Genomic DNA, 25,511 nt, shown 5'->3' on the forward strand with positions numbered 1-25,511 from the left:
GACAGCGCTAGGTTTAAGGGCTCTGGGAGGATAATTGTGGATAAATCTCCCGTTTTTATGATATTTTGATGACAGTGAAAGCGGTTTCGCAATTCTGAAGCACGGTGGACTCAGTACCAGGAAGGAGAATAATTAAACTGTGTGGAAGAGATGTCCTGCCTGTGAAGAAATGGCTTAGGAGCGCGGACACCGTCAATAAACGACACCAAAGAAAGTTCTCGGGAGCCCTCAGGGTCACAAGCTGCAGCTCGGATGCTGTTCAGGGGCAACCGGACATTTTAATGGCTTTGTCTGGTCTCCTAGGACAATACAGGAACATAAACCTTCCTGGTGAAAGTACAGAAATGATGCAAAAAAGGGTTCTAGGGAAGCAAGCGATGGGAACCAGTAGGCGAGATACCCCAGCGGGCTGGACACGAGCTGCTTTCCCTGAGCTCTGTAACGGCACAGCCGGAACCCCACGGCTCTGCTGGGGCAGGCTGTTACCAAGTTTGTGTCTGTTTGGGTTTTTTTTAAGTACATCACAGGGCAAAAGGGACGGCTGAGAGCTACTGGGAGCACCCAGCGCTGTGATTGCAGCACGCACTGAGACTTCATGCGGCCCACGGGAGTGCGTAGTGTTGCTTTCCAGCAGTACAAAAAAAAACCAAAAGTTTCCTTCGCTCTGCCCCTGCTTTGAGCTGCACAGCCCTGGTTTGTGCAGGGAACATGATGTGAAGCGCAGGGAGCTGCTGCCCCACAGGGTGCACGTAGGTCCATTCTGCACAGCCCTGAGCAGCAGCTTCCCCACAACGTAAAGCTTTCCGTGGCGGAGCGCCCAAACCTCCAACAACTGCGGTGCCCCAGCAAGAGGCAAGGAGACGCCGGGCGCCCCCGACCCCAGGCAGCCCCCAGGTATTTGAGGGGGGGCAGCACCAGGAGCCAGGCGCGGCCCCTTTAAGACGCGACCACCACGTGACCGCAGCAGCACGTGACGCCGCCCAACATGGCTGCGCCCGGTGGCTGCGGGGCGCTGCCGCGGCTGCTGCTCCTCGTCCTGGCGCTGCTGCTGGCGGCGGGGGCGGACCCGGACCTGGAGCCGGATTCAGCTCCGGATTCGAATCCGGCTCCGGCTCCCGGCGGGTCCTGCGGCTGCGGGGCCGGCCGCGGCGGCGGCGGGCGGGAGGCGGCGGCGCGGCGCTACGCGGCGGCTCAGGGCAGCGGCAGCGGCAGGAGCGGGCCGGTGAGCGGCGGGGGCAGCGGGGGGCAGCGGCTCCGGCCCCGGCCCCGGCCCCGGCCCCGGCCCCGGCCGTGCTGCCGGAGCTGGGCTCTGAGCGCACGGAGCTGCGCGGCCAGGTGCTGCTGAGGTGCCGGTGCCCGTCAGGAAGCCTTGGGGCACTCCCAGCTGAAGCCGCCCGGCAATCTGTCAAGTTCCCTGCCTGGCAATCTGTCAGGGTTCCCAGCTGGCAGCCTGTCAGGATGTTTCAGGGTTTGGAAAGGAACGTGAGGCTGTGCAGCGAGAGTTAATTTTAATTTTTCATATGGTTTCAGGCAGCGATTTACCAGTGAGCTTACAGTCTTGCTGAAAGAGGTCTTTGAAGATTGCTTCCAGGAGTTGTTTTAGCTACAGTGGATTGGAAAGGGGTTCTTTTTTTTTTTTTTTTTTTTTTAGGTTCTTTTTTAGCCTTCTATCTTTTTTGTCAGAACTGAAATGACACTTGTGGAGTAGCGCTAGGACCATGCTTCACTGGGAAGCATGGCGAGTAGTTCTGTTATGACACCTGCATTTCCGACATACCAAACGTCAGGAGCCCGCACCAAGTGCTTCCATCCCTCAGAATGAGCTGTGCTCGCTTTGCTTTCTGTCACCAGCTTGAATCCCCTCTAAGAGCAGCATGTGGCACGGATGGGCACGCACCCTGTCAGCGTGTGCTGGGGCATCACCAGTACTGGGTTATTCTCCTAGGGGATGCCTCTGTCAGTGCTGACAGGCTTTCCTGGTGCTCACCCACGCACAGGCCTCTGATCCGCTGCCAGTAGAGGGAGGTGGCTGAGTTCAGCGTGAGTTTGGGACTGAAGGTAGTCTGGGAGTGCTGACAATGAAGTAGAGGGAGTTTTCTTCCCTACTGCATTCACCACATGATGAGGAGTTGGGTGGCTTCTCAGCAAGGTAGCTCTTGGGTGGTATTAGCCCCTGAAATGTCACCTGCCAGCTGGGCAAATTTTAGGGAGCCTGAGCTGTCGTTTGTCCTTCCAGCAGAGGTTTCTGAGCAGGGATCGTGGCAGCTCTTGGTATTTCTGAGAGAAGGGCTGTTGGGTGAGGGATGGTTTGCTCAGTCTGCACTTTTTAGCGGGGTCTCAAGAAGCACACGGTGAGGTATGACAAGACCTTCGGGGCCTTCGTCTTCCCAGGAAGAACCCTATAAGGCAAAGGGGAAGCGTGTTTTGGTTCCCTGGAAGTTGGCTGAAGCCTCAAAGGGAATGTATCTTACTGAAACAATTAACATTTAAGGTTATTTTAAGAAAGTTTTTGCTCTCGATTTGTGTTCTGCTCTGTGTTATTTTCTGAGCAGGTGGGGATCGTGGTGTCAGTGTTGGTACCTTGCTGTGCTGTTTTCATCCGTACTGCTTCAAGCCAGGAGCACCTTCAAAGATGAGGGAGAGGGGGAGTAAAAGCAGTAAGAGACTTGTCAGTCCTTAATTTTGGTGACCTGTTTGGTGTGGACTGCTTCCTCTGCAGATGGTGGCTATTCCAGGAGGGGTGTTCACGATGGGCACGGATGAGCCGGAGATTTGGCAGGACGGGGAGGGCCCTGCCCGCAGGGTGCGCCTGAACGGCTTCTACATGGACCAGCACGAGGTCAGCAACGAGGACTTCGAGAGGTTCGTGAACGCGACTGGGTACCTCACGGAGGTAAGGCGGAAGGGTTTTTAGTCTTCTGTCATCTTTGTTGATGATGGAAAAATCCACACCAAAGCTTATCCGTTTTTGTAGGCCCTCACAGTGTGATATTGGAATTTGCATGCTAGAATGGTTTGGATGTAAGTAGTGGAGAGACCAAATTGTGTTGCCTTGCTGCCAAGGAGCCTGAAAGGGCGCTAGGATAGATACTTACTGTTGCTTTTAGCAAGCGTCTTGATCTGTGAACTAAAAATCTTCCCTGCAGTGTGACTGAGGCAGCGTGGGTGAAGTCAGCAGGCAGCTGAAGATGTCTACGTGGATTTACATGTATTTATTTCTTTGACTTTTGGGTCCTAGGACATCTTTGTACCAGTACAACAATGCTGTTAGTTCTTTTTCCTTAATTTGGAAGACAAGGAGTGAAGGGATTTGAGAAATTTTGTGATAGTTGAGGATTTTGTAGTCCAGTTCTGGAGCACTGCCTCAGCTGTTTCAGACAGTGCCTTTTCTTTGATTCCAAATCAGCTTCTTTAAAAGCAAACTCAAAATTACTGTTAGGATTTCCTTATTCTTCACAGAATAAAGCTGTGAATGTGGCTGGCATTTTAAGAATGTTTCCCTGATAATGTGATCGATTTTTTGTTCTTTCTCTAGGCAGAGAAATTTGGCGATTCCTTTGTGTTTGAGGGAATGCTGAGTGAAGAAGTGAAGTCTGAAATCCATCAGGCAGTGAGTAACATGGCAGGGTAAAACTTGCTTAGAAGTTTTATCACTGGGTAGATGTGTTAGCGGTAATGGTCATAATATCTAAATTGCATGATCTTCTCCAAAGCCATGTACAAAAATGTGGAGGAGTGTTTGGCCTAGGGGACTAGATTTCCTCAGGTCTGGGGGATCAGCAGCCTGACCTCTGGTCTTCCTCTTGTCTCTAGATGAGCAAAGAGACAGGTGGGACAGTTTGAGAATAATTTATTTCATCGTTAGGTTTTACTTATGCACGCTGTTTGATGCAAGGTACAACTTTTGGGGAGTTTGGGGGGTGTTAGGATTTATTCTGACAAACACCAAAACCCAGGTATTCCTGGTTAGCTAGTCATTTTCACCAAAATTATAGGAAGAATGAAAGAAAGAATTTTCCTTGTAAGTGCATGGTGCAGTAACTTTGAGTACTGAATGTTCATAGTTCTATATACATGATGTTCTTGGTGGAGGGGGAAAACCTTTGGAGTTTAATTTTACTGTAGCTAAAAGGACAGACTGATGTGATTTCTTGAAACCTCCGTGCGAGTATGTGCTGTGAATGACTGGCAAAACTGTGGGGTTTGGTTTCCTACTGCAAGGAAAGCAAAATTATGAGAATAGTTTGTATCTTTTAATTCAAAATAAGCATTTGTGTATTGTGAGATCTAAGAAGTCTAAGATGAACTTGCCAAATACCAGCATAGCTGATGCTGAAGGAAGCATAAATGTAGCTGGGATCACCCCATCTTCACCACAGGAAATCCAGCTGACAGTATTAGAGGCATTCTTTTTTCTGCCTTAGTTCTGGGAGGCAGAAATCTCTGAGGTTGGCTCTCTGTTTCTTATTTGAACGCAGTTCCAGCATAAGCTCAGTCTTGGCTACTTGTATTAACAAATACAGCGTTGGGAGCCACTTTCCTGGGTGTGTCAGCCAAATTGTAAAGCACTGGCTGTAAAGCCCACAGAAGCAGCATTATGCCAGGAAGCTGGAACGGAGTCCAAATTGGTCTCTTGGCTGCTTTAATTTATCAAGTTTTTCTGTATTTGTTAAATGTGAACTTAGAGTGACTGTCCTTTTGCTCTGTTTTTCCATATTTCTTATTAGGTCATTTTGGGAGGTACTGGCACAAGGAGTGTCTTTGGGATAGACCTGGAGGAAGACTCTGATTGTTTGGGTAGGGGCTCAGGGAACAGTGCCTGCCTGCCTTGCAGCTTGGCACTTTGTGCTGTCCCTGCAATCAACATTATGTTCTGTAACATTGTGAGAAGGTGAAGAAGTAAATGCTTCTTTTCCTCCTGTCTGCTTTTTACCCTCATCAGCTACACCCCATGAAACTCAGCTTTGGGGCCAGCACCTCTGTTACAAGGGAAGGGGTCGGAGGGCAGGTAGCTGCGGAGCTGAAGGCAAACCTTTGATGTCTGAACACCCGGCTTAGCACCTTGTATGGGCTCCTGCCTGTCACTGCTGTGTCTTCTTGTTCTAGGATGTGTTTTCTATGAGAGACTATAATTTGAGAGTACTGTGCAGACCTTAGCTCGGAGGTGCACTGTTACAATGGGATGTAGTCGGCTTCTCAAGCACCCAAATTCTGTGGAGGCAGAGCCGGTAGCTTCCTACAGGTTGTGCTTTCAAGAAACAAGTTGCTACAGACAACTTGCAAGAAACTTCTTACTGATAAAATGCAGAAGTTTTCCAATCCCTCCCGGGGTCTGCAAGCTTAAATAGAAAGAAGAAGAAGAAAAAAACAGCCAAATCTCAAACTGGTAATTTCTAGCTTGTTAGACTGCCTGAAATGTTTAAATCTTACTAGTCCCTGCTGGAGGAAAAATGGTGGAAGAAATCTAACACTATTCAAATATTTACAAAAAAAAAAAAGTGAACATATTTTAAAACTTGGCTGCTGCAGCCTAGCTGTTAACATGTAATTAGTGAAAGGATAAATAGCGTGAAGTTGGTTTGCATCAACAGATCGCAATGATCAGTAACAGAGAAGATGAAGGCTCCTCTGTCAGTGCGTACCTCAGTCAGCTGATGCGTTAGCCTGTGGTATGTACCTTCCTGAATCACAGCTATCACCACCAGAAATGAGATGCAAATATTTGTGTTACGGGTACTGAGAAATACCCGCACCGAGCTGATGGGGGAAATGGCTGTGCTGCTTTGTGCTCCTAACTTAGATGTGCTTTTGGAGGCTTTTCTCCTGTGGAAGCACAGTGGGGCTGAATGCAGATGGACACGGGAAGAGCAGTAGGAATGTGTTCTGCAAATCTGATTTCATAGGCAGTGAAAGAATTGGGGAAAGGTGGAGGTGAAGATGCTGAACCAACTGGAGTGCAGCAGCTCCTATAGAGAGCGAGGCACCTGGGGTGTGGGGGGTGTCTGTGGGTTTTGTTCTCTCTGGCAGTTTTGGCTTCTCCACCTCTGAAGCTGGACAGTTTTGTCACAGGCCCTGAAAGGAAGCAGACAGCTAAATTAGAACAGAGGTGGGGCTGGTGAAAGCAAATTCAGGAGCAAACAGCTTAGCACGTAGAATAATTGTTGGAGCCCTGGGTGTGCGTTTCCTGGAGGTGAGGTGCTCTCCCAGATATCTGCTGCTGCCGGAATGTAGGTGGGACCTAATCCTCCTCTGGAAGGAAGCAGTAAAAAGGGGTGTAGCAGCCAAAAACGGAATTGTTCTAGATTTCTGGAGACTTGAGTTGTCGTTTTGGCCTCTACATTTGCTGTGTTAATGTGGCAGGGTGGGAATTTAGCACTGCAATGGATAAAGGGGATGCTGGTGGAACTGTCAAGGACTTCTTCAAATTAAGAGAGAGACTTTCTAGGGGTAGGGGGGAAGGTTCTTTGGGATTGAAGTTTCTTGCGTGGGCCTACTAGTTTTGATAGCTTAACATTAAAATCTGTTCTTAGACTTGCAGGTTGAAACCAGCTGTTAATTACTTGTGGCCTTGCTTGGATGCTTGGCCCTAATGTCGTTATAGGCTGGGATTGCTGATGGGTGGCAGTCAGAGGGGTTTTTCTTTTCCTTCTTTTTGGGAGGGTTTTGGAAGATGGGTGGAAAACACCTCAGCACTTAGAGGTTTTGCTGTTCTTGTTTTGTGATGAGACTTTGCCTGACTGCTTATTTCCCTGACTGAGCTGGGAAGGAAGCAGAGAGGGGAAACGCATGGCCAATGCTGTTATTGCACTTGTATGCCGTTTTAACATACCCTAGAGCAAAAAGCATGTGGGCTGTGTCTGTGAAATGAGAAGGCACTGAGGTGTACTCCCCAATGAGGGGTTTAAGGGCTCTTGCAAATAACTGCAAGAGTTTTTGCTTGCTGTGCAGCCACCGTGAAACAGGCAAACAGAACAGCACTTACCGAGGCTGGTGTTTAGCATGAGTCAAATTTGCTCATTGGAGAGTTGTGGGAACATTTTCAATCCTTGGCTTGTGGAAGACAGCAAAATTAATTTTTGCTTCTAGGCCAGACAGACTTTGCAATGAAGAGACCAGGAGCATGCAGACCTGCAGCCATCATTTATTCTTGGGAGGTATTCAATTTTAATCCCGGGATGCAGTGAAGTCAGTTGATGGCAGACTTGAGCAAGGGCTGTTAAACTGGAGTTTGGGTCGGTCCAGAGCTCCTGGATGCTGGGTTCATCCTCATTGATAAATGAGGATGGAAACCTCTTCGGTAGCGCTGAGCTGTGCAAATGTATTTACAGCAATTCCTCTAAGTAAGAGGAATTCCACTAAGTCAGAGGAAACCGAAACCAGAGGAGGAGGTGGGTGAGCCTGCTTCTTGCAGCCCACGGTGCTGCAACAAATCTCCACGTGGAGTTGTGAAGGTGGAGCTGTTGAACTGTACAGCTCTATTTTCTTTTACCTTTCACTTCTGGGACTAAAAGACATGCAACAGGCAGCTCTCACTGAAACTACCACTGATATTGGTCCATATTTATTGTACAAACTGCCCCTGTGAAGTGGGGCATTGCCTGTGCCTCAGGCTGTAGGTGTATCCGTGCATGCCTTGTTCTTAGAGCTCATATTTATTTGGTTATTGGAAAAAATGACTCGCTTGAGTGCAGATTTAGATGTTGGCTGAAAAATAAGCTTCCAAAGATGGAACTCACCAGGAATATCAGTTCCTTAAAAGAAGCTTCTCTGCATTCCAAAACTTGCACTTAATGAATCTTGCTGGATTTTAGTATTAAATAGTTCTGGCTATTTTTCTTGGAGGACTCACACAGCTGTGAAGTATAACGCTGTTTGAAGGCGATTCAATGACCTTTCCTCATGTGAAGGAAAATGTCTTTTCATAAAAGTAAAGGGCTCGTTTTCAATTAAATATGAAATCCTTTCTCTAACTCAAACTGTATTTATTCTAATTCTATAAAGCTGCCACATTTCATTTTTGCAGTACTGCAACCTCAAACTCCTTACAAGCATTGGGACTTAAGGCAAGCAATATCTGTAATTTTAATAGTGATGTTAAAACAAAATAGCATCTAATATGAAACTAAAATCCTTACTGCCTTCATTTCTGAGCTAATGAGGGAGGCCTGAAGCCATAAAATAAGAGTGAAAACAGATTCTTCTGTAATACTTCTGTAATTGGAGCTTTTGGGGCAGGAACTTTTAACTGATGTACTGAACAGTGCGAGACCTGTGGCATTACGGGAGCGGGTGCGATCCAGTGTTAGTTACCAGGGGTACCTCAGCTGCTGCTTCGCTGCCGTTTCAGCGTTCTTAATTACTGCTTTGGCGGAGAACTTGGCAATCGTGTTTCAGTTCAGCTTATGTACATAATTACAGAATGTTTGCTGTGTTGCAGAGTATCTTTGAGCACAAATATGAATTATAGCTGCGTATGCAGCCCGCAGTCCCCTCTGCAGCTCCATGGCGACCCTGATAACCAGCTCCGAGGGACCCGTTCTTCGTGCCGAGCCCCGGAGCCTGCTCGCACTCCCACTATTTACATTGCGACGTCTCCCTGCCTCAGTTCCAGCTGTTCCAACTTAAACACAGGCCAGTTGCCATGGGGATGAGGAGTCCATAGAAATAGGTCACGCTCGTGCCCTTTGCAGTGTGCTGGTGGCAGGGAAAGCAGCGCTGCGGGCAGAGGTGTGCAGGCAGCGTGCTGCTGCTGCAGGGCTTCTCCTTGCACCTGGAAAAGGGCTGAGGCACCAAGGGGAGCTGCTGCAGGGCTTCAGCTCGCTCAGAGCCATCCCTTCTGGTGTGGTGTGTTCTCCATTTGACCTCAGAGCTGAGTGGGCAGGGGGCTGTGCTTTGTGCCCCCCTCCTGCTGATTCCCTGCTGACCATGGGCTTGAAGAAGTAGGTGAGAGCAAGCAGCCAGCATGCCGTGGGGTCCACATCAGCTCCAGGAACAGGGCCGTGCTAATGCAGCGCCCCAAATAGCTGCTGCTGGCTGGGTCTGGGATTGCTGAATCCTCGTCCCCGTGTGGGACTGAGCTGCTGTGCCCACAGCCAGCTCTGCCGGCAGCTGTCAGTGTGCGGCACAGCGCTCCTGGGCTGCCAGGGAAGGAGCCACCGCAAGGACACGTGCAGGAGGTGGCAGGAAGGGCTCTGTCTGCTCTCAGCCATGGAAGGCATTTTTGGGAGATGTTAGGATGAGACTCTAATACTATACAGAAGAATAAGTGTAAAGTTGCCTATGACCAGGACCCAGACTAACACAATTTCTGTGGTTTCTGAAGGGAAAACGCCAGTGGCTCCTCTGCTGTGCAATATTTATTTTTATTTCTTAAACTCCTTGCCCTAGTGAAAATGTTAAATGTTCTATTTTTTCCTTCAGCAGTTTGTGAATCAGCCGTTCAAGGTTTAGAACATGGCTTAGAGGAGGAAAAGTTGAGAGATGTCAGTGTGCCCGCCTTACATGGATAAGATAAGACCTCATCAAAAATGATATTCTTTACTAAAGAACTACTTTTTTCTGACAGTAGTGAGGATGTCCAGCCCATTGGGTATATTTCCCAGAGATAATGCTTCGGAACTTAGCTACCTCCAGCCTGTGCACATGTTGCTTTTGCAGCCAAGAGGATGGTTTTGTAAATTAACATCATACAGTGCTTAACACAGCCAGACCTAACTAACTGCCCTCTGTTAATTCACCTTCTGAAACTGCTGTGTGTCTTTTTATCAAGCCACTCTTTAATAAACAATTATTAAAGTGCTTTATAGACTTATCTTCGGTCAGAAAGTCATCTTCAGTTGATTCCTGAATTGCTGAAGTTGTCACTGTGCAGTAACCGCTGGTTGTTCAGGTACACGTCTTGGCCTGGTGTGTGCTGCTCACAACTGTGAATGCAGCCCTTATCACCTGAAAATAGTTTTGTAATGCTGCAGCATATCAAAAAGGTTTGGTGCTGCATATCTAGACAAGAGCATGAATTTCTTGTGCTCACATGGGCCTGACTTCATGTTGAAAGCTGCAGCTTCGCGATTTCAAGGGAGTGACTGTCAGACGTGGAATTAGACCCCAATTAACTGCTCAGTTTAGTTTTTCTTTATTTATTCATTTATTTTATTTATTTTAAGGGCATTTCCCTACTGCTTTTGCGGTGCCAGTAGCATGGTATAATGCTGATGATGGAACTGACTTTCCTGATGTTTCCCTATCCCCCCTCCCCTTTTTTCTTCTGTGTGTATTTAGGAAGGAATTTTCTTCACGATAATTGCAAAGTAGTCTAAAAGTCTTAAAACCAGCAGTTAATGGAGCAATTAAAGTTAGGATATCCCAGCCTACCTTGATAAGAAAATTGAATGCTTAAAACTTCTCAAATTTTATGCAAGCTGATGGTGGGAGTAAAGGCTTCAGCTGTGCAAATTGCTTCATTTGAGCGGAAAATCGTAGGTTGGAGTTAACTGTTGAGGTGCCTTCATGGTGTGTAATCCCAGAGCTTCTCGCTTCTGCAGGGCTAAGGGTCTGTGATAAGCAGAACAGGGAGTTCTTCAAATTTAATCCTGAAGCAGAGAGCTGGATAATCCCGAGTCTTCGGCTGGATCAGACCAAACCAAGCACAGAGCTGCTCTGCCTCAGAAGCGTGGTTTGCTCCTGGAGCTGCCTTCCTGCCTGTATTGAGGCAGTTGTGTGAGGTTTGCAGAGCTGCTCTGTTTAGCCAATTCTCTCACAAGTGATAGGCTATGCAGTAAAGAGCTAAAAAGGATCTCTGCTCCTTTTTTTTTTTTTTTTTTTTTTTAAATTTAGCATCTCTTCAGGATCTGTTCGGCAGCATATGCTGCTGTGTGCACAAAGTGGCTCTGCTGCCAGTCTCCAGAACCCGTGTTCAGGAGCGTGGCGTGAGAAGGCTCCATGTTAGGGAAGGAACTAATCTCATTAGTGGCGAGGGAGGGCTTTGCTGTACTGAATGTGATGTTGTAATATCTGTGTCTAATTAGCTTTCCTGCTAATTAGATTTAGAGCAATTAAAAGCTTTAAAGACTTCTGAGAAGTTTTTGAAAGGACTGTGAATTTCAGGTATGTGACTTTCTTGTTGGGAAAGAGCATCCTGGCGTGCACTCAGTGCTGTTGGTGGCTGACTTAAATTAGTTCCCAATTAATTATTGCAGTCTGTATGTAGTCTGTCACTGCTGCCGGTGTCCTAGTACTGTGTGTGTAACTTCTGTAAGGATCTGGGTGTTCTGCAAAGACTGGCAGCCATTTGGCGTTTGGTTCATCGGAGCCAGAAACAGAAGATCTGCACGCGCAGTGCTCTCAAGTGGAGAGACTATATTTTCCTCAGTTTAAAATAAACCATTTTGATTGAAAGCATCTGCTTTTTCTTTTGCATAATGAAAATGTTTTCCATAATTAGTCTTCCAAAGTGTAAGTCTTCGCAGTCTCTTGCAGGGATTTTTCCCCTAAACTAGAAGTGTAATTTGTACAAAACAATAAAAACAAACACACACACACACACAAAAATAAAAAAACAACACCCCAAACCACAAAACTTTTGTTCAGTAACTATGAGGATCAAATTTTACTGCTGACATTTCATATTCAACACGAACTTTTAGCAAATAGTACTGTGGCTCTCTTATTTTCCTTTAAGAGATGTCAGATTCTGGCTTCAGATTTCTGTCCTGTCTGGAGTGTAGATTAAACCTCATGAATTTCAGGGAATTGGTTAAATCAGCCTAGTTCTAAGCCTATTAACTGCAGCATCTGTTTAGCAGCTTGGCCATTCTGAGGCTTTAGGATAGTGCTATGAGAGGATCTCAGCTGAATGGAAATCCCATCTTTGGGTTTGGATGCTCAGTAACAAAGCTGTAGTTTCTAGTGAGAGCAAATACTTTAGTCCAGGATTGCTCTTGATTGACAATAACCAGCCTTTAGGTAAGGGACCCAGGCATCTGCTGGGGGCAAATCTGCCTGTGATGATAGGAGGAGAGGAGCTGCCATGGGAGCTATTTTTAGTGGAGACTGGATTGGATGCTTGAAAAATAAGGTGCTGTGTGTATATTTATTATGAGCACTTCCCTTCATTATTTTTTTTTTAATTTTTATTTTTTCCTGTTGAAACATTGAAGTGAGAGATCTGAGGTTTGGATGAGACTTTTCCTTAACTAGCGTATGTCAGAGATGACTCCTGTTTCTGACGTACATAATTATGTTCAATGCTCCTCACTATTGAGGAGTGAAGCCTCCTCCTAGAAGTCAAGAGTTAAATGTGCTTGGAAGTAAGCACAGTAGAAGAAATCGCTAATTAATATTTTCTTGGCTTTGCAAAACCAAATTTGAAACTTTTGGTTAGTGAAGTCCTCTGTTTACATTATTACACAATCTGTTTGCAAGGAGATCTTCAGTAAACAGCCTTTTTTTTTAATGAAAAAAAAAAAAAGCTTCACTTCTGTGTCACCTCTGTCTCCACCTTCTGGAAGCTGATAGCCAAGAATTCAGACTCAGCTAACTGAGTTAAAATAGCTGGAAAGCAAATGTGTCGCAAGATGCGTGTTTTGACCCTAGTTAAAGGATGTCATCAAGATCTTGTTTTAGTTATTCCAAAACACTGACTCCAGGGAGCAAATAGCTGAGATGAAAACCCTCTCAAGGCCAAAACTGTCTTTTATAATCTCTGCGGTATGTGCCAGGCCAAAAGGCTCAGCATTTGGTCTCCCTCTCCCTTCTTTTGGGGTGGTGTTTTCTTTGTGCTGCCCATACCTGTGGCTATTTCTGGCCAGTGCCACTGTAACGTGGATCAAGTGATCCGCCTGGTCCATCAGGGGTGGTTCGGGATGTGATGGGTCAGTTAGCTACAGGCAGAGCCTCGAGCTATGAGTTAAGGCTTGTGGCCAGCTGCCACGTTGTGTTTGTTTCTGAATAACCTGCACCTGGGAATTCAGGTGATCTTCCTTGGCCATTCTTGTCCCTTTTCAGGTTGCAGCTGCTCCCTGGTGGCTGCCTGTGAAGGGGGCCAACTGGAAGCACCCTGAGGGGCCTGACTCCAATATCTTCAACAGGTAAGTCTTAATTAGGCATTCAATTATAACATAAATATATAAATAATGCTTGTTGAACATAAACCTGTACACGTGCACCAAGGACCAAGGTGCAACAAAGGGGTTTTGGTTAGTTACCTGCTTGCTGCTGCTCCTGGGGCTGTTTTCTCTTCCTCCAGGGCGCTGTGTGCAGCGTTCAGTGGCTGTAGGGCTGATGTCCCAGCAGGGTTTCAAACCTGGCTGTGATTACGTTCCATCCTGGGAGAAAAGAGACCGTACTGAAACGTGCTTCAGTGTGTGTTCCACTGCTGGTGCATAAATACAAGTAGAAGAGTTGATCCTGTAGGGGTTAGTAAGTTTAGAACAGGCAGTGCAAATCTGGTTGTGGAGGTGAAGAGCAACTGCATGCCCGAGGAGTGTGTGTAGTGCCTTCTACCTGGGATTCAGAAGCCTGAAGAGTTTTGTGTTTTTAATGTATTCTGGCTTTGTGGGCTGATTATGGAAAATCAGTTGTTACTTTATCTGGAAGCTAAATGCTTTGGGAAAAATGTACTCTGAGCAGCCTATGGTGAGTGCCATGCCTTGCTAGTGTTAACTGTGAGACCTGCTAGTCGATACCTTCATACAGTCACTTCTGGTTGAGAAGTAGAATGAATTCTATGCCTAGAAAGTCAAAAGGCTTCACTTTTTCTCGGGTAGTTTAGGTAGCTGCTGCAGCAGTAGCTCTGGGCTGCACAGTTAGGAGCCATTGCTGCAGTTGTGCCCGTTACTGTGTTTGGATGTGACTGTCCTCGTTTGGGACCTCTCACGTATATTGCAAGCCTTTCACTAGGCAGGTGACAACGAAGTTAATGCTAACTGCTTCCCTAGTTAAAGTTTCTAAACTGCTGCTGGAAATAGGCAGCCTCTCTAGCCTAGATCTAGTAGATGCTGGCATGTTTCGGAGTCCCCTAAGGACAGGGTCGTGTTAGTGTAACATCACCTGCTGCCTGCGCGGCTTGGTAACGAGTCCGTTGTCGTTTCTCCAAGGGCAATGAAAGACTTATCTGAGGCAAAAATAGAGATAGTATCAGGAGGCATTGTTAGGGGAGGTTGAGAAATTTAGGTCACAGTCAGCACATGAGAGTTGGAAGCCTGCCACGCAAATCTGGTGTTGTACAAACTTGGCCTGGTACAGCTGCTAGCGAGCTCCTCGTGTGGAAGCACTGCAGCGGCCGAGCAGGCCTGGACTGGCTCGTTAAATGAGGCAGAAAAGACAAGTTCATAGAAAGCCCTCTGAGGCTGTCCTCTGGGGCAGTAACCCCAGCTCTTGAAGTGACTTGGTGCGTTGGAGGCTTGGATGGGGACGGTCCTGGGACAAGGAGGGCGAGGCATTTGTTTAGGCTGTGGAAAGGGAAGCCAGGATTCGAATACAGTCAGTCCTAGAACCAAACCAGAGGAAAGAACAAAAAGGAAAAGAACAAAGGAAAGAAACAAAAGGAGCCTTTGTGTAAGCTGTGGGCTGCCTGAAACACCAAAAAAAAAAAAAAAAGAAAAAAGCTTTGTTAAACTTGTGCAGTTTGCTGCTTCCTGGATTGGGAGCTGCAAAAGACGATGCAGGTAGGAGTAAGGATGCTCGGATGCTCATCGCTCCTATCGTAACTTGTGCAGTCCTGGCTGGAGCAGCGAGGCTGTGAGCTCCCTCACAGTGCTTTGTGGCCAGCTCTTCAAAATTTCATTAAGTGCCTGTGCTGTGTGGCTGTGGGGCTGCCCAGTTGTGCTGACGATCTTGTCCCGTTTGTTTTCTTCCCCAGAATGGATCATCCAGTTCTTCATGTGTCCTGGAATGATGCTGTGGCATTTTGCACGTGGGCAGGGAAGCGATTACCAACTGAGGCTGAGTGGGAATACAGCTGCCGAGGGGGCCTTGAGAATAGGTAAATGCCGCTGATGTGTCTCTGATTGTGTGGAAAACTGTGGTATTTACTAGATTGGGAAAAGCAGTGTTTTTTTTTTTTTATTTTATTGCCCTGCACATCTCTTCCTTGTACAGGATGTGTTTCTGTGGAAAATATAACCCAGGCTTATTGTGAACACATTCCTTTAGGTAAATGAATTTCCATAAATACCTGAGGGGTATTTTGTCATCTCAGTTCTGTAACGGAGAAAGAATGCAAAGAGCCCGAGCGGAGGAGATGTGACACTGCCAGGACACGGGGCTGCTGGCATCGCAGGCAGGAGATGGTAGATAAAAAAGGGGCTTAGTGCCAAGGCTGAAAGAGTTGCCAGAGAGCTGGAGAAGTAAATAAGTGTTGCTTCACAGCAGCTTTAGGGGCAGTGGATACGCCTGGTAGGTGTCAGTGGGCTTAGAGAGAAGAGGAGGACAAGGTGAACAACAGTTTGTGTATTCTCCCTCCTGTGTCCTGGACTGCACAGGGCAGCGCTAGCAAGTGCTGCCTTCCTGCCCTCCGTGTACACGTTGTCCTTGCAGAAGCCTCGTTAACTTTTAATTCTGGTACAAACTGGACTGGAATACAAACAGTTTCCCCAGGGTAAGGGTGGCTAAGGTGTTTTATTTTTATTGAAGAAAAAAAGTAAGTTTGACAACTGGTTTTCTGCCTTTTAACAGGCTTTTCCCCTGGGGAAATAAGCTTCAACCAAAAGGCCAGCACTATGCTAATATCTGGCAGGGAGTGTTCCCAAGCAACAACACTGCAGAAGATGGGTACAAAGGAACTGCACCAGTAAGTGTCTCAAAGTGAACTATCATACAGGAACAAACTTCTTCCTAAAATTGAGGCCTGTGTTGAACACAGTGAACAGCGGACGTTTTCCACTACTGTACTCTTTCACCTTTAGATTGTCAAGTTCCAAAATATTTCACTGCAGGCTTGAGTATTACCAAGGGATGCTTTTTAAAAGCTTAATTGAAAAGTAAAGATTATCTTCACTCTAACTTCTAGTTCCTCTCAAACTGACCTCTTTTCCCTATCTCCAGTAACTTTTGAGTCAGCTGCTGAAATACTTTCTGCCTCCACATTTGGCATAGCAAATTTCTTAGCTCTCATTTTTGGTTAGGTGTTCCCAAGGCTACAAAATTGTACAATAGTTTAAAAGCAATGAAACTTCCCTTTTTTGAAAGGCTGAGCCTGTCCGATATGGCAAACAATGGAGTGGAATTTTAAAGACAAGCTTGTGAATAAATTATTTGGCAATCAAAATAAGTCTAGAGGGTTTAATCAGTGGAGAAATCTGTACGTGTGTGAGCTGACAGCCGCTCTTGCTTTTCTTAGGTGGGAAAGGGAATTGGAATCTGGAAGTCAGAGGCATCAGCACGCAGCTTAGAATACAAATGCTGTGTGCAGGTCTGTGTTTGATCAAACAGTGCCCCTCTTTGGAGGATCGGTCAGCAAAACTGATGAGAAGGTGCCATGTGCCTTCATGGTGCTGAGAACACAGAGGATGATACCAGTGCATTCTTCCATTCAGTTTTATGTAAATGGAGTATGTAAAAGTATTACAGCTCTGCACTACTAGCTTGTCTGTCTTTGAGATATGAATGCAGATGTTCTTGGCAGAGGTGAACGTGCCTTCAGCAGACGGGTCTTCAGGTTTAAAAACCCTATTGAATGTGGCGTGGTTTAAAGAACTTGCATTTGTGCTACTTCTCTTCTGTAGGTCACTGCATTTCCTCCCAATGGGTATGGCTTGTACAACATTGTAGGAAATGTCTGGGAATGGACATCGGACTGGTGGGCTGTGCAGCATTCAGCAGAGGAAGCTCATAACCCTGTAAGTATTTTATTGGCATCACGTGAGGTTCAGAACTCCCTCTTAGTGCTCTGGTCTGGTTGCTGTTCAGAATCACCCTGTGCTTTGCTCCTCTCTGTGTGGGATGGGCTGAGTTCTGGTGAATCAGCAAGTATCACAGCACAAGCCATCAGCACTGAACTAGCAGTGTAGTCGTGCCATTTTGTTTTCTTGGACGAACCTCCACAATTGGTTAGCAATTGAATACTTCCAAGCTGACCAATAATTTGCCAATACAGTGGAATTACTTCTTAAAAAAGTAAATAAAATGTGAGAGGGTTGTTTTGTTGCTGCAAGCTGCGCTATTTATTTCTTTTTCCAGGTGGAGAACAAACCATTCTGAATTATTGTAATGCCTTCTACTAGCTCATTTAAAACTCGGCATGTAATAACGCTGACACTTATGGGTAGAAGTAGCTTACTGGGCTTTGACAGGGTTAATCTTTTGTTTTCTTTGTGGCAGCCAGAGAAAGAGGCCCAGCAGGGTAAGCTTTGTTTGTGGGGTTTCTCACGCGCTATCTCTCGGTAGATTCAAGCTCTAATATTACATCCCCTTCTCTCTCACTTATCTAGGATGACTAAATCTGAGAAATGAACTGCTCCGTTCTCACAGAGCTTGTTTTGTTCAGACACAGTTATCTGTAATGAGAAAACGAGTTAAAGCTCTCTGGGCAGGAGCTATCTGTTGCTGCAGGATTTGAGTATCCCCATGCTGCGGTCTCGTGTGATACGCTGGCTTTGTCTGGTGTGCTGGACGTGATCACAGCCCTGTGAGAAGTCAGTGGTTGGAAGCAGCTTGAGGAACCTGCGAAATTTATCTGCTGGTCAGTACGTAGCAGAGGCTGACATCCTGCTCTTCCAGGAGGATGTTGTCAGCATGAGAAAATGGGCTCATCTTGGGGTCTAAATTGCCATAGTTCTGTACTAGCAGTTTGATCATCCTGGTGGAGAAACTGGAGACCTGATGTGTACTGATCACGTTGACCAATTTCAAGTTATTGTATCCCAATAAGGTCCTTCAGGTCTTCCTGGTGGTTGAAGCTGTGCATCAGATGGTATAGTTACACATCTCTTCCCAGGTAACTGAAATGTTGGGAATGTAGGGGTTTTGTTGCTTGACTTTAAAAAAAAAAATAGGATGAGCCATTCTTTACTTCTTGTTGGCAGGCAGTTATAGCAGTTTAACAATAGTTTATTTTTATTTATTTTTTTTTTTTTAAAAAAGGCGGCAACACTCCTTTCCTTTGGAACTTTGGCTGTGCTGTACACCAGGTGCTATTTCTCGGTGTGTACAAATAAGTCACATGATGCAATTTGAGAATTTCACGATCATTCAAAATTTCTACCCATTTCTGTAATAATTCTGTAATAATTCAGTAATAATGAAAAGCTGTATTGGATGAATTCTCTTGAATGTATAAATACACACCCCTCGCTTTCAAACACCAGCTCTTGCCTTGCATACATTCTGTGTTGAATTAATTGGTGAGAAACAAGAGTTATATTTCACTTCAGAGTTTTGCTCTCTGTTACACAAACTCACAGCCTCTTAAGTTTAGTTTTTTAAATTCGGCACAAACATTTCCCAAACACTTCAGAAAAGATTTAACAAGGAGGTGTCAACAATGATGCTTTTAGTTTTTTTTTTTCAGTTGGGAAACCAAGTGTCAGGATCTAAGGTCTGAGGCCAGGCCCTCCAAAGTGAATTCCAAGGAGCTCTTCTGATTAAATGGATAAGGAAACTGAATCTCATAATGTGAAAAGTTGTCCCAAAATAGCCAGGCTGCAGTATCTTCTGAGACATTAAAAATGATTAGCGCCGTATCTATCAGAGCCAATCTCTTCAGTCTCTCCAGAGTACGAGTCAGTGTAACCTATATATAGGATATGTTCCTTCTGCCTAAAAGACTAGGAGTTCTTCTAGAGGGTCAGAGTTTGGTTGAAAGGGTTTTTTTATTTATTTTTTAACACATTTAATGTAAGATCTGAAACTTTCGGTCTTCTAGAACTGGAGAGATTTTGTGGATTGGTAAGAAGGAATGTAACAAGGAATTCTACGCATGCTTTTTTCCTGTAATTCGTTGGCCTGCATTCACAAATGATTACCAAGGGCAAAAAATAAACTGGGACATCTGAAAGTGTTTTGTAAGTTGTTTGCTGTCTTCTCAAAGTATTAGATTTATATCGTTCTGTAACAGTGGTTTAAAAAACAAAAACAAAAAAAAACCTTCTTTGCCAGGTATAGGACCTTTACCGTATGCTCCAGCAGTTGTAGCTGTGTAGCTGGACAATGAACCTGCTTTTAACCCTAAATTAGCACAGCCCTCTTTGTTCAGAGGAGCTGTTTCGGAGCTACCAGCAAAGATCACTGCTCTGTTTTGCATTGCAGTTTTTAATGGGAAATCCTGCTCAACAGCTCCATTGTTTTCTGGTTTGTCTTGTTCTCATGTGGCTTTTTTTAGGTCAGTTTTCTGATGCCTGGCTGTACCCTGGCTTCCCTTAAAATGAGATTAGCAGGTTGTTTGAGTTGATTGTGCTTGTTCGTGGCTTATCGTACCGCGGGGCCCAGTGCATCTGCAGGCAAGGTTTGGAAGTCAGTTCCCAGAGACCTTGGCTAAGGAGTGAGCCTGCCTGCGGGGGAGCACCCGGGCACGGAAATCAGAGGACACAGTACGTGGGTGTGTTTTTCCTCGCATGTTTGTAGGATATTCAGTGTAGTAGGCCAGACTTTTTTTTTCCCTACCTGTTCTCTTAAAAGCTTTTGCACTAAATGTGAGACTGCTGAGGTTCCAGAATGGGAAGGCTTCAAAACGTGAAGGCCTTTAGGGCAGTCACATTCAGTGGGTGCAGCTGAGAGCTTCTTTAGCTCTTCTTTGTGGAATCCCCTCCCGAAGGACCGCCTTCCTAGAGGGGAGCTAGTCCTGCATTAACGAGGTGTCAGAGGTGAAAATTTCCTTCATTGAGTGTGGTTTTATATTGGTCAAGGCCTTTTTCTTGAGACATCTACAGAATAAAAATTCAACTCCCTACAACGCTGAGAGGCTTCTTAGTGGCTGTACTGCCTTTTAGGCTTTGCTTGCCACTTACCTGATAAAACACTGTTTATTTTCTTGATCTTGTTTGTCACGTTTTAGGACACTTTGGCTCCTTCCTAACAGCAGTTTGTCAATGCACAGGGTCTGTAGGAAGCGTGTAAGAACGCTTGGTATCAATACTGGGAACCAGGCATCGCAGCAGCCTGATGGTAAGCAGATTGCAGCAGTAACTTTCACAGCTTAAAGGACTGCAGCGGGAGAATCACTCACCTGTGTAATAAGCGTGTCAAATAACACAATCATCTAGCTAGCAAAAGTGTTATCAAGGAAGCCCAGCTTTCTCCTTGAACTCATGGGCCATTATTTGGAGTTGGAATTGAAAAAGAATTGTGAAATAACCTTGTTAAAGCAATTCTAGGGCCAATTTCATAAGCAGTTTAAATAAATCACATACATTACCCTGCAAACGTACCTGCAATTACAAAATTGCTGCTCGTAAGTGCAGTGCTTTCTGCAGACCTCTTTAGCTGTCACAGCCCCACATAATAACAAATTCAGTACCTGGTGACTGGGAGATGTTACCGACTGCCTCGCAGCGCAGCCGCTGACTTGTGCTGTGAGTCTGCACTTGGGACTGGGAAGAGAACAAACACCGGGTGCTGGATATTGCAGGGCCTTGTCTCTAACTGGCCACAGATCAGTACAGCTGTGCTTAGAGGAGCGGAGCTGCTCTGTGTTAGAAGCTTGCAGGCCCACAGGGTGATGAACGCAGGGGCTGTGGTGATGTTTGTGCAACCCCCTGCGGGGCTGACACGGAGCAGTGGAGCTGACAAGTCAGCTCTCAGCGAGCGCGCAGGCTGGTGTGTGAGGGCACGTAACCTGTTCCTAGAAAAGGTCTGACGCTACAAAATCAGAACTGTTTTCAGCACATTACTCTCATGATTGCCACTGTGCTTTTTACAGCCTGATACCAGGTGCTTTACAGAAACAGGCAGTGCTGTCTGGGCAGGTAGGTTACAGCTGAGATGTTGCAGTACCAGAGGACATCGACTCACCTGTCTGCAAAGCCCTCACCACCTCATCATTTCAAGCTCCTTGTTCAGACACAGCTGAAGTTGGTTGTTCGCTCTGAATATTCACGCGTGCTCCTTGTCCATCTCCCTGTACCCCTTACCCTGCAACTGGCCATCGGTCTGTGAGTGGCTGCTAACCAGTGTTTTTCCCCCCACAGACAGGGCCCTCCTCAGGGACTGACAAAGTGAAGAAGGGCGGATCCTACATGTGCCACAAGGTAAGTGAGAAGGGCTGCAGCAGAATCCATCAGTTCAGCCGCTGGCTTGTTGGCAGGTTCTGCTTTCCAGCCATTTCCATTTATTTCTGATGTAGGAGAATAAGCTGAATGTACTGCTGGGCAGCCAGTATGTGGCAGCAGGCAGAGCCAGGCCTCCCCAGCATGCTGCCAGCCTTCTGCACAAAGCTGTATGGGTGTTTGTTTTGTTGTTCTCACTAGATATTGCTAGCTTGCTTCTGGAAGGAGACAGATGTCTCTGTGGCAAGGAGGAAGTCAGTATAGACACTGTTGCCCAGGAAAGCTGAAGCTTATTCAGCTCTGACTTGCAGAGTTTTTGGTTGCATGGGAAACTGAAAGCAACATGACCAAGATCCCAGTTCTAGATAAACGCACCCTTGTATTATATGGAGCTGAGTGTAAAAGGCCACTGACCTTTTATCATCTGAAATTCAAAACCTTCAGTGCTTTTTATCATCATATATAATACCTTTTTTATCACCAGGCTTGGCATGACAACCTGGAAAACAGCACAGATACTGTTCAAGGCCAATTTGAACTCAAACTGAAACTTTCAAAGCAAGGTCTGAACGCACACTTGGTGTCTGGGTGAACAGCGAAGGTAGCGTGCCGAGTACCAGGACTTCTCATGTGCCTTGGTTCTGAGTGTGCTGTAGGGACTGCTCCATCCACTCTGAGGCTGTTCCTCCCTAGAAAATACCTTTTGATCTTGGAGGACCCATAACTTATTTCCAAAATTTCCTTTGGAAAATAATATATGTCCTTCTCCAAATAATAAATTTGGAGACAGATGGCTGGAGTTAAATGCTTCAGCTTCCATGCTAGCAGACATGAAATCCTTTCTGGAAAGTCTGGGTACACCACATGGAACAGCCTTTCATGTTCTTCTGGTTTAACTTCTACTGGGAAGTACGGGAAATGTTTTGCAAAGCTACTTTCATGAACATAAATCATGTTTTAAACTCTGTTCACGCTGCACTGGAGAAAATGCTCACTGTACATCTCCTTTCTCATTAAAGCTCTTCTGTTCTTTTTTCCCCTTGCAAAGCCTGCTGCTGGCAAACAATCCTCTTAATTAGATTAAATCTTTCCACAGTGAGATCCCATTTTCTACACTGACTTCCTTCTTAGGTGAAATCAATGTCAGATGTTAATTAGCAGTTTTGATTAAATTAACACTCGAATAGACTCATCTTCAGTGCTGAATAATGCGACCCAGTTTAAAGGCTTGTGAAGATTCTAGTCTGTCCTAGAGTTTTTGTAGGTGATGAAACTAGGCTGTGTACCAAGGCCAAAAAAAATCACCAAGTACAATTAGTGTAAGGGCTTTGCATGAGCTGCCTAAATATCTGTGTAGACTCATTGCCCTTCTACCTCTTAGAGCTGACCAAGTAAGTGCTTTCTTACATGTACATGTAGCATGTTCTTTTATTTTTGAAGTAGTTCAGCTTCTGCATCCTAATAGCGTGCTGTAAGTGTAGTGGTAGACCTCTGCTGTGTGATAGCACAGTGTGCCCCCTTCTTGTTTAGGGCTTCGTGTCAGTAGCAGGGTAAGCGAGGAGCTGGTGTTGGGATGTCTCCTTAGGTGGAGAGACTCAGGGGAGAAACATTCAGTGCCCTGCTGCCTCTGCAGGGATGGTGTGGATCTCAGTGATGGTCGCCTGAGCACGAGCTGTCAGTGCCCTCGTGGCTGTACAGCAACAATTGCTGCAGTAACTACGCCCAAACTCCTGAAGGGATTTTTATTTAAAGGGCTGGGGAAAACACGCACTACCCTCTGTTCTCCCCTAGCCCCCCAGAGTGGGGGGTGTCTGATTTTTAATTTTTAATTCATTTAATTAATTGGTTGAGAGCCTGACTATATGCAGCTGACCCAACCGGAAAGAAACAGGAGCATTTTTGTTGGAGGCCAGGAGCTTGCAGCTGGAGGAGAGGAGGAGAGGAGCAAAAAGCCAGATACGGTGAAGTACCAGCAGAGCTCCCGGCTGGCTGGCTGTGAGCTCACAGCGTTTCTCCAAGTGACTGGTACAGGCGTAGAGCTCTACGAGCACTGTGGTCCTTCCTGGAGTTGTTCCAGGTGCCATTTTTGCTCTGGCTGGTCCCTCGCAGGAGCACCAAGTTCTGCCAGCAGAATGAAAGCTCTGAGGCTGTTCAGCGACATGCAGCAGTGCGAGGACAAGCGTTATTGGCCTATATTAGCCTACTCTCATGTTTTTTTGCCATTCAAACTCCCCTTTGCATCTGTTGCAGCTGGTCTCTTTGTAGGACTGTTTCCCTTATCTCTAGCACAACGATTTTGATCCACGTCAGTTCATCGGGGCGTGTGGAATGCCTTGCTGTGTCGCTAACCCTTTTACCTAGGGGAACACGAACCGTGGCAGGCCCTAGTGACCATTTCCCCGTTTTCTCTCCAGTCTTACTGCTACAGGTACCGCTGTGCAGCCCGCAGCCAGAACACCCCCGACAGCTCCGCTTCCAACCTGGGCTTCCGCTGCGCAGCCGATGCCCTGCCAGAGCGGCAGTGACAGAGGGCTCCCACCCCAACTGGGCGGCTCAGCTGCACCCGAGGACATAAAGAGACAAAAAAGACGTAGGGATTGACGCCTGCTGCTGAGACAGAACGGAAAAACCCCTCGTGTGCCTGTGGGGCAGGGGGTCCAGCACCAGCCACCGTCTCTTGGAGCTTCCTGGATTTATCTTTGGGGAACCTGGCCTGGGTTTCTGTCCTGACCGACCTCTTATTGCCGTGGGTTTCAGTGGGGGTGTCCTGGAGCTGCACTGGCACAAAACTGAGCAAAACCACGCTGACTGTATTTTAAAAGGTTGAGTTTTGTAGATCCTTTGGAAAAGATCTTTTAAGAGTTTTATGTATGGTTTGAATTTCCACGCTCAAATCCCACAAACAAGGACTTTTATAAATTTGAGAGCTTTAAAAGAAATTTGAAGCGGTTACTGCGTCTGTGACCCCGTGGGAGGCACAGTCACCACTTTGAGAAGAGGTGAGGACCGCAGGAAGGACAACTGCCCCCATGGGCGGTCCGTGCAGCTCTCACATCAAATCCTGCCTGCACCGAAAGGTGCGTTTTGTGGTGTGATATTTGCTCCTCTTCAGGACGTGCCTTCTGCAGCTGAGGGGTGGCAATCCTCACCCTGATGGTTAGGGATGTCCACGGTTGAATAAAATGTAAAGCATCTCTTTAGGTTTAAGACTCTTACTGATGGAAAGACGCTGGCACCTTCCTTGGAGTTTCTCTTGGACATGCTGTAGGCCTGTTTGGGGGACTTGCAAATCGCAAAAATGGCTTTAGAGACTGGCTCTACCTGAACACCAGGTCGTTAAAGTGAAAAGGAGGTAATTGTAACTGAGCCCCAAGGCCTAAAAAGGTAAATTCAGGTAAATTCAAAAACTGTGCTCTCAATTCAAAGCAAACAAACAAAAGCTTCATTTAGTAGAACTGTAGCAAGGAGAAGAAGGGGAGATACTGTCAGCTACCTCATTTGGGGATCTGAATGTATTTCAGCCCTTCTGCAAAGTGCTTTGCACTCTCACTCTGCCCACAGCAGCTGGGGGCACTGCTGTGCCAGGGAGCCCAAAGCTGTCCCTGTCAGCCCCACCGTGCCGTCAGCTGTGTGGCTGACCGCTGCCAGGCCTCAGAGCTGCCTGCGTGTGCAAGGGGTCGGTCTTGGCCGTCTTGTCAGATGCTTCGAGAGGCAACAGTGAGAATGTGATGGTGTAGCACCATTTTTGCATTACTGCCACCCCTTCCCAGCAGTATTTTCTTGTAGTGAACTCGGTGGGGGACACTACACATCCAGTGCTTGCCAGGTGCTTCTCCACTTCTGTGTTTCACAGGGAAAGGCGAGCGCTGGAGGGCTTCTGGGGGCACCTTCCAGGAGCACCAGCCCCTGGAGGGGACGGACACTACGCATCAGCAGAAAGGATTCGGGAACACACTTCCATGTTGAAAGCAATGTTAAATATTTTCTATTCTAAAGGCTATTTTACTACTACTAAATGTTTAATTAAAATCTCTGTATAAAAAATGTATTTCCCTGTTGTTCTTAATAGATTCTACTTCTCTAAAAGGCATTTTTCTGCTATAAGAAGGAACGAACACTTTATTAAAGATGTTGCCTAGGATTGGTGGTGGTTTTTATGCTGGAAAAAATGCCTTGAGGGGAAAGAAAGAAAAAACCCAACCGTGTAATTCTGTATACTGGAAAGATCTGATCACTATTTAAAACCAGCTTCATTGTGCCACAGTGCTGGGACTGTGCGAAGGCTCGGAGATGCGTGGAGGGAGGTCTCCCTGC

At 46.3% G+C, this 25,511-nt stretch overlaps 1 protein-coding gene and 1 long non-coding RNA gene across 3 annotated transcripts; one reads left to right on the forward strand and one right to left on the reverse strand.

Annotated features, from left to right (window-relative positions):
- Positions 1-62: 62 nt before the first annotated feature.
- SUMF1 (sulfatase modifying factor 1) lies at positions 63-25,245 on the forward strand. 2 transcript variants are annotated; one of them, XM_027467552.3, is made up of 9 exons: positions 63-894; positions 2,720-2,893; positions 3,536-3,610; positions 13,003-13,085; positions 14,858-14,980; positions 15,673-15,787; positions 16,722-16,835; positions 21,120-21,179; positions 23,612-25,245. In XM_027467552.3, the coding sequence occupies exons 2-9, from the start codon at positions 2,720-2,722 to the stop codon at positions 23,720-23,722; spliced, it is 855 nt and encodes a 284-aa protein (XP_027323353.2). In that variant the 5' UTR covers positions 63-894; the 3' UTR covers positions 23,723-25,245. The 2 variants fall into 2 exon arrangements, with proteins under 2 accessions (XP_027323353.2, XP_027323352.3); XM_027467551.3 differs by lacking the exon at positions 63-894 and adding an exon at positions 960-1,222.
- LOC140003647 (uncharacterized) lies at positions 11,355-20,036 on the reverse strand. The gene is made up of 3 exons (XR_011812640.1): positions 19,941-20,036; positions 13,203-13,322; positions 11,355-11,491 (listed from the first exon to the last, which is right to left on the reverse strand). It is a non-coding gene; the product is annotated as an uncharacterized lncRNA (long non-coding RNA).
- Positions 25,246-25,511: the final 266 nt, after the last annotated feature.

The sequence above is a fragment of the Anas platyrhynchos genome, chromosome 13 (genome assembly GCF_047663525.1).
Source record: "Anas platyrhynchos isolate ZD024472 breed Pekin duck chromosome 13, IASCAAS_PekinDuck_T2T, whole genome shotgun sequence".
In the NCBI taxonomy this organism is placed as follows: Eukaryota; Metazoa; Chordata; class Aves; order Anseriformes; family Anatidae; genus Anas; species Anas platyrhynchos.